The 10,450-nt window shown below is 34.4% G+C and overlaps 1 protein-coding gene across 1 annotated transcript; it reads right to left on the reverse strand.

Moving 5' to 3' along the window:
- Window positions 1-7,856: 7,856 nt before the first annotated feature.
- On the reverse strand, window positions 7,857-8,839 carry LOC308435280 (olfactory receptor 6C76; the record flags this gene model as incomplete). Its single annotated transcript, XM_080935952.1, has 1 exon — window positions 7,857-8,839. Exon 1 carries the CDS (start codon window positions 8,790-8,792, stop codon window positions 7,857-7,859), a length of 936 nt encoding a protein of 311 aa, XP_080792078.1. The 5' UTR covers window positions 8,793-8,839.
- Window positions 8,840-10,450: the final 1,611 nt, after the last annotated feature.

The following is a 10,450-nucleotide window of genomic DNA, read 5'->3' on the forward strand; positions in this document are numbered from 1 at the left end:
TTACAAGTATTAATTGCTGTTATAATTAAACCTGCTCCTGAATATGGATCCTTTAGTTAGAAAACTAACTTACTTATCTGTTAATTCTGAGAGTAATTTTGTAGACACAAGCATACTATCATTGTTGCTGGTAACTTTCAACATAAGGAAAATGTTCATAGAATTGGGAACATGGACAATAAGGAAAAACCAACAATTTTCCAGTAGCTAAAAGTAATGGGAGGAAGTCATTAATTGAGTAAAAAGTCATTTTTTTCCAGCTAGCTTCCTACTGTTTTCTAGCCTTTTTGGGCAAAGGAGACTGAGAGTTTGTAGCTATTTTATTCTTATCCAAGCACTTTACATTTATAGCATTTACATTCCTGATCTATATTTCCTTGGTTTTTCCCATTCTCATTTGGTCCAGATGCTTGAGTGAAGTCCTTAACTATATTGCAAATATAATGAAAATTATTTTAGTGTTTGTGTTTTTAAATAATCTCAATTCAGTACAAATATATTTGGCAACAAGAATATTGATGAATTCAATAATAAAATCTAAACAACCCAAATCAGAAGAATTGTATAATACAAAAAATTTACAAAAATAATATTTTGAGATATATATATATATAATGAGAGTTAATGACTTGAGTAAATTATCTATGCAACACAATGGTGTTAGAAAGATAAGTTCTAAGTTTGTGGTTTGAGAAAATTATTCAGATGATTGCAATCAAGTGATATACTTAGGAGAAACTTATTAAGCAGTAGTCTAGACAATCTCAGGTTAATGCCCTGATTTTAATAGACAGATATGTTTGCACATGTATAAACGTGATTAATTCATTTGATTTCTAAGCCATATTACATAGAAAAAGAGATTTGTTTGAAGAGTATTGATTTCTATGTTACGATGTGATTCAATTCCCCCTTCTGTAAATTTTATCTGTGCCTTCCTGGTGAAGATTAGAATGTCAATGTTTGTGCATTGACATATGAAAAAACTTTGTTACTTATTTACCTGGAAGTCATTGCTACAGAATGTAACATGTTATTCTGAGTTATTAACAGTGGATAAATAGATTAAATGTAGAAAAATTGCAACACTTCAGTTTTAGAAGAGAAATATTCAATCTATAAACTAGGAAAGAAGACAGAAACAGAAACATATTAATTGTGTATGTGCATACTTCTGTATGTGTTTGCATGTGTTTGTAGTGTGTGCTCACCTATGTGTCATCTGCATTGTGTGTGTTTGGGTTTTGTTTGTGCATGCATGTATATATGGGTTTGTTGCTGTGCATTATATGTTTAAGTTTGTTTGTGTATTCATGTGTGTGTCACTGTGTTATATATGTGTGTGTGTGTGTGTGTGTGTGTGTGTGTGCGTCTGTCTGTCTGTCTATACGTGTGTGGGTCTGTGTGTCAATGCTTGCATATGTGTCTATGTGTGTGAGTGTCGGTGTGCCTATTTGTGAATGTGTCTCTCTATGTGTGTATCTGTGTGGGTCTGTGTGTCAGTCTCTGTATGTACATGCCTATGTTTATGTGTGTCTCTGTGTCTGCATGTATCTCCTACATGTATGTGTGTGTGTGTGTCAGTGTACATTCACATATTTACATGCTCTTTAAAATACAGGCACTTTATTAGAAAAGAAGATATTACATGATAATAGAGCAAACAATTCATTGGACCTTATTAACAAAATAAAGGATTAAATTTATTTATCTTTAAAACAAATGAGCTTTTATTGTTAAAACATGCTATATGTTTTATACTAGTTTAATATTTAATGAAACCAAAACACTGAAAGATTAGACAGATGCTATAGCCATCTTAAACAGCATTAGCTTGTGCCAGAGTTTAATAAAAACACTTGGGGAACCATGGAGACTCCTCCAGATATTTTTTTTTCTAATGGAATGGAAATCCATTTTTCTAATGGAATGGATCATATTTTCTCAATCTAATTTAAAAGGAAGTAATCATGAGCATAAACAAGGATAAAGAAAAAATAAAGACAAGTAAAAGAATGGGGAAGAGGTAAGAAGTCTAATATTTACAAAAGGCAAAGGAAAAGTGGCCGTTGAAGTGCAATGTTTCTGGAAATGAAGTATAGAAAAATGAAACCCTGGGTAGATCTTTGTATTAAATTTTCCCTGTGATGTATGGATATGTGTTCACAGGATCTTTACTGTCCTTATTAGATTAATGTAGGAAGTTTGAAGATTTTTCTTTGCTTATTCTCCAGATGAGGGAGCAAGCCTTTGCTTTCCTGATGGTGTGTTTTACCTCTTTAACTACAACACAGAACACTGGCATGTGTGTATGTGTGTGTGTGTGTGTGTGTATGTGTTTTAATTTGACATGCCTTTTATCACAGATTTTGAATTATGCCTTTAGAAAGTTGTCTTTGTCTCATAAGATGATGCTACACACTGTGGGAGACGTTTTGATTTATATTGTTTAAGAAAGACTGCATGAAATTTATCTAGCAATGAATTATTTGAACACAGAAATCTGAGCAAGACCAAGAAAAATAATGACATTCATTTTTTGTGTAAAGACAGCTTTCTGTTTCACTTGTCTTGAGAATGTCTTTGAACAAGTAAACCATAGCTACTTAAATATTTTAAGTGATTAATTTACATTATGTTTTATATATTTGGTTATTGTTAGAATGTGATTGATATAAATTAAATATTATTAAACATGGCTTTTGGCTAATCTTTACCATCACAAATTTATTAGAGCTTGGACTAGCTAGATGGCTCACTAGGCATAAGTGCTTTGTTTTGAAACCTGATTACCTGCATTTGATATCCGAATCCCATTAATATCTGGAAGGAAAGAATCGACTCTACAAAGCTGTCTGCAGCCTCACACACCTTCTGTACTATAGTTTATATGCCAACAGTAATAAATAAAATTCTAGAAAAATCTATATAAATTTGATGTATCTTTGCTAATGTTTATGGGTCTTGATATGCATTGGAAATGTTTTTACCTTTATAATACGTTTACTTTTTAGTTATGTATAGAAGAATTTTAATTTAGCAACATGGCTGCATTGGTAAGGGATTCCCATCCAAAGACCTTCTTAGTTTCTGTGATCTGGGTTGGATGACACATCTTTGACTGCCATGACTGGAATACAAGCATGCTTTAGAACACACTTTTATTTTAAACCAATAAAGATAGATTTAGCTTATAGAAGGAAAAAGCCATGTTTGAAAGTGATGTTCAACTGAGTAACAAACAAATTGACAAATCAAAGAAAGATTTGACAGAATGAGTCAGAGACAGGAACTATCCAACTCTCATGAGAACATAAAGGAAAGAGAAGCTACTTACAAGAGCAGTGCAGCTAAGTAAAGAGTGGAGAATTGGTAAAGATCTTTTCCCAATCATTTGGTTATGTTTTGTTCTATTGACAGTGTCCTTTGCCTTACAGAAGTTTTTCAGTTTTATGAGGTATCATTTGTTGATTCTTTATCTTACTGCGTAAGTCATTGCTGTTCTGTTCAGGAAAATTTTTCCTATGCCTATGTGTTAAAGACTCTTCCCTACTTTCTCTTCTGTTAGCTTCAGTGTATCTGGTTTTATGTGGAGGTCCTTCATCCACATGAACTTGAGCTTTGTACAAGGCAATGATAATGAGTCAATTTGCATTCTTCTACATGCTGACTGCCAGTAAAATCAGCACCATTTGTTGAAAAGGCTGTCTTTTTTACACTGGATGGTTTTAGCCCCTTTGTCAAAGATCAAGTGACCATATGTATGTGGGTTCAATTATGGGTGTTCAGTTCTATTACATTGATCTTCCTGCCTGTCTCTGTACCAATATCATGCCATTTTTGATCACTCTTGCTCTGTAATTCAGCTTGAGGTTAGAGATGGTGATTCCCCTGAAAGTTCTTTTATTGTTGAGAATAGTTTTCACTACCCTGGGTGTTTTGTTATTCCAAATGAATTTGAAAATTGCCTTTTCTAACTCTATAAAGAATTGAGTTGAAATTTTGATGGAGATTGCATAGATCCAATATACACAAAGAACTCAAGAAGTCAGACTCCAGAGAATTAAATAACTTTATTAAAAATGGGGTACAAAGCTAAACAAAAAATCTCAACTGAGGAATACTGCATGGCTGAGAAGAACTTAAATTTTCAACATTCTTAGTCATCAGGAAAATACAAATAAAAACAACCCAAGATTCTACCTCATACCAGTCAGAATGGCTAAGATAAAAAACTCAGGTGATAGTCGATGATGGTCAGGATATGGAGAAAGAGAAACATTCCTCCATTGTTTGTGGGATTGCAAACTGGTACAACCACTCTGGAAATCAATCTTGAGGTTACTTAGAAAATTGGACCTGAATACCCAGCTGTACCACTCCTGAGCCTATACCCAAAAGATACTCCAACATACAACAGGGACACATGTTCCACTATGTTCCTAGCAGCCTTATTTATAATATCTAGAAGCTGGAAAGAACCCAGATGTTCTTCAATAAAGGAATGGATACAGAAAATGTGGTACATTTACACAATGGAGTACGACTCAGCTATTAAAAACAACGAAATTCTTAGGCAAATGAATGGGAGTAGAAAATATCATCCTGAGTGAAGTAACCCAGCCAGAAAAGAACACACATGCTATGAACTCAATGATAAGCAGATACAAGCCCAAAAGCTTGGAACCCCTAAGAAGAAATTTACAGACATTATGAAGCTAAAAAGAAGAAAAACCAAAATGTGGATGCTTCAGTTTTTCTTGGAAGAGAGAACAAAATACTCATGAGAGGAAAAACAGGGACAAATAATGGTGCCGGTACTGAAGTAAAGGCCAGTTTGTTTTTTCGTGACAAATGGTCATCCCTGGAAACACCTATAGAAGTAATATTGTATGTACTGAGCAGGTTGTAATTTGGAATATATGTATATACTTACACATGGATGCATGCAATAAAAATAGTGAGAAAATTAGATACACTAGAACAGGAATCACAAGGGGCATCGTGAAGGCTTGGATGGGAGCAAAAGGAAAAGGGTAATGTAATTATATTATAACCTTAAGGTAAAATTTAAAGAAAGGAAAACAAAAAGCAAGAGAAGCTTCAAGAACAATGACTAACATAACATGTCCTGGGCACAGAAGTGTCCCTTCTTACCTGCTAAGCTAAGCAAGAGTTCTTAGAACTTCTGTGTCTATCCTACATTTTCTTTTTTTCTTTTTGAAAGATTTATTTATTATATATAAGTACACTGTAGATGTTGTAATACACACCAGAAACGGGCATCAGATCCCATTACAGATGGTTGTGAGTCACAATGTGGTTGCTGGGATTTGAACTCAGGACCTCTGGAAGAGCAGTCAGTGCTCTTAACTAAGGGGCCATTTCTCCAGCCCCTTTTCTGCATTTTCAATGGGTCAGATTGTATTTTGCTTTTGTGTTTCAATGTTTATTTGGAAACACACACACACACACACACACACAAACACACACACACACACACACAAGGCTTTGGGAAACAGGGTTTCTCTTTTGTAGCTTTGCTGTCCTGGAACTCACTCTATAGACCAGACTGACCTTAACTTCACAGACTCACTTGCCTTTGCCTTTCAAGTTCTGGCAGTAAAGGTGCAGTCCACCACTGTCCAAATCCAATACTTTTTATATCCTTCTGAACACTTGCAATTTTGTGTCTCCTCTGCGGTTCAGAATGCTGCCAATGTGCCCCTCCTGAGGTCAAGTGCAAGGGCATTAGACTGCATTTTACCACTGCTGGGGTGTCTGAGCACCAACATGTGTCACTCAGGGGTGGCAAAACTCAGTCCAATATAGGTGCTTCAGCAGGTGTTTCTCCAGGTAAAAAATAGCAGGGGCTGAAACAGAAGCTCTGTTTCTCACTGCTTAGAACTGTGAGGAGTTAAGAATCGTGTTTCCTATCCTCCTGTATACCTAGTCACTGCTAGGACCCCGAAGAGTGGGGAATATAAGTCCTAGACACTGTGAGACCATGATTAGGGGAATCCAGCTAGAGTGACAGGAATTTAGAGTGGCTATGGGAGACTTAGGCATGGCTCTATATGATAAGTGCCTCCTCCCCTACTCCTTGGCAATCCTTGCTTGTCCAAACTGCTCTACTCATGGTACGTGGAGATGTATACATCTTACTCAGGGTGAACAAGCGATTAAATACCTTTTGCAGAAAGGGATGCCCATGAAGGGCAGCTCATTGGCTAAGCACGTGGGGCCTATTTAGATACTTCATTAGCATGAAGAACGTTAAGTTTTGTGTTACATGACTGGTTGTCATGGTCTTCTTATTTCAGTGTCTTGGACTCGTGCTCCAGGAAAGGATCCTGTTTCGGAGACAGTTAGAACTGATATTCTCAATTATGAGATTTACCAGGGTTCTGAATTTGCTACTACCTTACTAGTTCTTCTGTTTGGTGGCATGGTCCACTCCCTCACATACCACCCTTTCAAAAGTAGACTAGGACACCTGAAAAGAGGACAATAGGTTTAGCAAAGACATGGTACAGATATAAATTATTAAATTGCTCCCTTTGGTAAGGGAGATTTCTAGTGAGGTTTAATTCAGAGACTCAGGTTTTTCCCATCATTTAAGAGTTTTTTAAAAAATAAATATGTTATTGCCCATTTATTTCAGTAATAACTGAAATTAGAACATTTTGACAAGCATGAAATTATTCTTTTTCCACTATATTTTAATTGAAATAGAATCACATCCCTTTCTTTCACTTCTCTTTTCTCCCTGAAGAAAATAACAATTAAAGAATTATTTTTAAAACTGCATTTTATTTTTTATTGTTTAAACTATTATAAAAATAAAATCACAATAAATATGAAAATATTTTAAAGAGAATAACTCACAAAGTAAACATTTTTCTGTTAATTTGCTATCATCATACATAGAATTCTACTTTGAATCTTTAAGTGGGTTTTAATAAGTCTTAGATTGTTTCATGTTCAGTACAACAATTTGTATCTCCCTTTTTTAAACATTGTGGGTTTTTTTTGTTTTACTTTTGTTATTTATTGAGAATGCCATACTTTTAATATACTGTTTATATGTATTGGTAATTCCCACATTATACTCCTTAACTGTAACAGTCACAACCATTGGAAACAGGTATGAAGCTAGCACAGCTACTTTACTCAGTTCTAGGAAAGCTGAGCAGATTGCTCCAATTTCTTTTCTTTATTCTCTATCTTTTGGGTTTTGGTCTTTGCACATCATAATTTTTTTTTTGGGGGGGGGAACTTTCTGCAATATGATTAACTTTCTGTCTTTTCCTGAGAAAATTATGTCTGAGTCTTTTTAAGAAAATTTTAAAATTGACTTATTTGGTCAGTACTTGGAGTCCTCCTTTTGCTCTGGAGATCATTAGACATAGAAAAGCACATAGCTAAATGAAAGGTATCTTCTCCTGAGCAAACTCAAACAGTATAATTGGTGAAGGGTAAACAGCATCAAATGAAAAATGCTGACAAGCTAGATTACAAATTCAAGGTTTCATTTTATTATAGGCCTAGAACCCTCTAAAAATGTACTTGAAAGATAGATAGGGGTTTATACTGGGTATACAATTTATTCCCAGGAGGAATAAATCTTAGTGAATAAGATTGATTGAATAAAATAAGATATTTCCTACTTTATAACATAGATGGTGAAACATGTAGTTTAAAAAGTTAGGTATTAATTTTGTATTCATAAAAAGACTGGTTCAGATAACTTTGTTTGTCTAAAGTGCTATAAATACACAAACATTGCTAACTCAAAGGTAGAATAGCATATAAAAATGTATTTAAAGCTTGCTTCAATTGTAAGCTAAATCAGGTCACCATTTTGAGGCAAGTTTTTTTCTCACAAGATCCTTAAATGCTTGTTTCACCTGCTGGTTCCTTAAAGTGTAGATGAAAGGATTTAGCATGGGGGCAACAGAGGTGTTGAGCATAGCCACCCCCTTTGTCAAAGCAACTCCTGCCTTGGCAGATGTTTTCACATACATGAAGATGCAGCTTCCATAGGATATGGAGATAACAATCATGTGTGAGGAGCAGGTTGAGAAGGCCTTTTCCCTTTGTTTGGCTGAGGGAAATTTCAGAATAGTTCTGAGAATACAGATGTAAGAGAGAATTATCAGTATCAGCGTGGTTATAAGCGTGATCAAAGCTAATATAAAGCTCATGAGCTCCAAGGTGCTTGTGTCTGTGCAGGATATTTGCAACAAAGGAGCAGAGTCACATGTGAAGTGATCAATAACATTGGAGTCACAGAAATCTAGCTCTAAGCCCATGGCCAGAGGAGGAAAAATTACCAAGAAACCAGCCAGCCAGGAGCCGAGTATTAGCTGGTGGCAGATCTTGTTACTGATGATGGTTGTATAGTGTAGAGGCTTGCAAATAGCTACGTAACGATCATAGGACATGGATGCCAGAAGGAAAAACTCTGTTGAGCCAAGGAAGATAAAGAAAAATAGTTGGGCAACGCAAGCATTATAAGAGATTGATTTGTCACCAGTTAAGATGCTGACCAAAAACCTTGGGTTACAGACAGAAGTAAATAAAATTTCTAAGAATGAGAAATTCCTGAGCAAGAAATACATGGGAGTCTTCAGGTGAGAATCCAGCAACGTGAGGGTGATGATGGTTAAATTTCCAGTAATGCTAAGCACATATGTGAGAAACAGAAAAAAGAAAATCACAACCTGAAGTTCAGGATCATCTGTCAGACCCAGAAGGATGAAGTATGTCACCGAAGTTCTGTTCCTCATCACTCTGATAGTTTGTCTACAAGAAATCTAACTGATAAAATCAACATAGAAAACATGGAAACACAAGGATGAACCACAAGACAAGCAAATCTCTCTCTGTCTGTCTCTGTCTCTGTCTCTGTCTCTGTCTCTGTCTCTGTCTCTCTCTCTCTCTCTCTCTCTCTCTGTGTGTGTGTGTGTGTGTGTATGTGTGTGTGTGTGTGTGTGTGTGTGTTTCTAAACCTCCTGATCTCTGTTTCCCTCTTTCTTCATCTTATGTAGCCTACATCTGATCATATCTCTGAAGGTACATTTTCTATATTTAAAGGGAGATTATTCTATGTTGTCATTGTACCACTGTCTATTTTACTATTCTATAAAAGGTACACATTGAATATACTTCTTCTAATACTTCATTATTGACATTATACATTTACTATGTCATTTTTAAATAAAACTAAATACTTGTTTGCTGTGGAAATCAGTGATCAACTTAATAATATAAAGTAATAGTTTATAAACCAAGTTACAAAAGTAAACAATGTAGTTTCTATTAATATTTTCAAAACAAAACAATACATGCCATTATATTTTTTCTATTTTAAACAATTAATATTACTCTTTTTTAAAAGACTCCATCATAAAGTTTGTCTCCTTGCATTATTAGAGACCCTATGATTTTAACCTTTATTCTTGATCTCAGAAGTAAAATTAACAGAGTAGTATTAGTCTATATATATATATATATATATATATATATATATATATATATATATATAATTGCTGAAAAAAGTTTTTGAAATTTAGTTAAGCAACAAAGAGCAGGAACATAATTTATTTTACATCTTGTATTCATAATTTAATATTGACAACTAAAATATACATATATTTTAATTTTCCTTTTATAACTATCTTAAAAAGCTACATCAGTAACACAAACTTGACTTAATCTGCCTATATAAAGATGCTCAATATTAAGGTAATGTGCCACATTTTCCACATTTAATAGCTAATATATTTTATTATACCAGGTATATATAGAACTGCATGAGAAGACAGCAAATAAAGCTGAAATATTGTTTATAAACAACTTGAAAATATTTACCAATTTAAATTCTCAAGAGCACAATAATATGTTTAGTTCTCTTAAGCCAAACTTATGCCATGGTCCTGTAGCACCAAGAGAAATATGTGTTTATGTCTCTCCTCTAACAAAGCTGAGCATCTCCTCACAGAATTCAGGACATTTAATCTCAAATCATTAGTGAAACATCCTCTTTATATTTTTTTTCATTCAACATCTAGGAATCTGATGTATTGCTTACAATATCTTAACAAGGCATCTCTAGATGAGAGATTCATTGCTATAAAATTATTCAATCTATTCTAATATTTCCCAGAGGAATGTTAGCATTAAGTTTCCCTAGGGGGGAATGCAGCAATTATACTATGTTTGCAACACATAACTTTAAAAATATTCTACAAAACATGGAAATACATAATGACCTCTGGGATAAATAATAATATAGCACTAATGTATACAAGTAGAATTTTACTTCTAGCAATCATATAGATTGATTATGTGACCTACATCCCAAGGGATTGCAGAACTTACCTGTAAGTAATCAGCTAGGCATTTTGGAAGGGATGAGATTTAACAACACAATATAGTTATCTTC

This window comes from Micromys minutus, assembly GCF_963924665.1.
Source record: "Micromys minutus genome assembly, chromosome: 22".
In the NCBI taxonomy this organism is placed as follows: domain Eukaryota; kingdom Metazoa; phylum Chordata; class Mammalia; order Rodentia; family Muridae; genus Micromys; species Micromys minutus.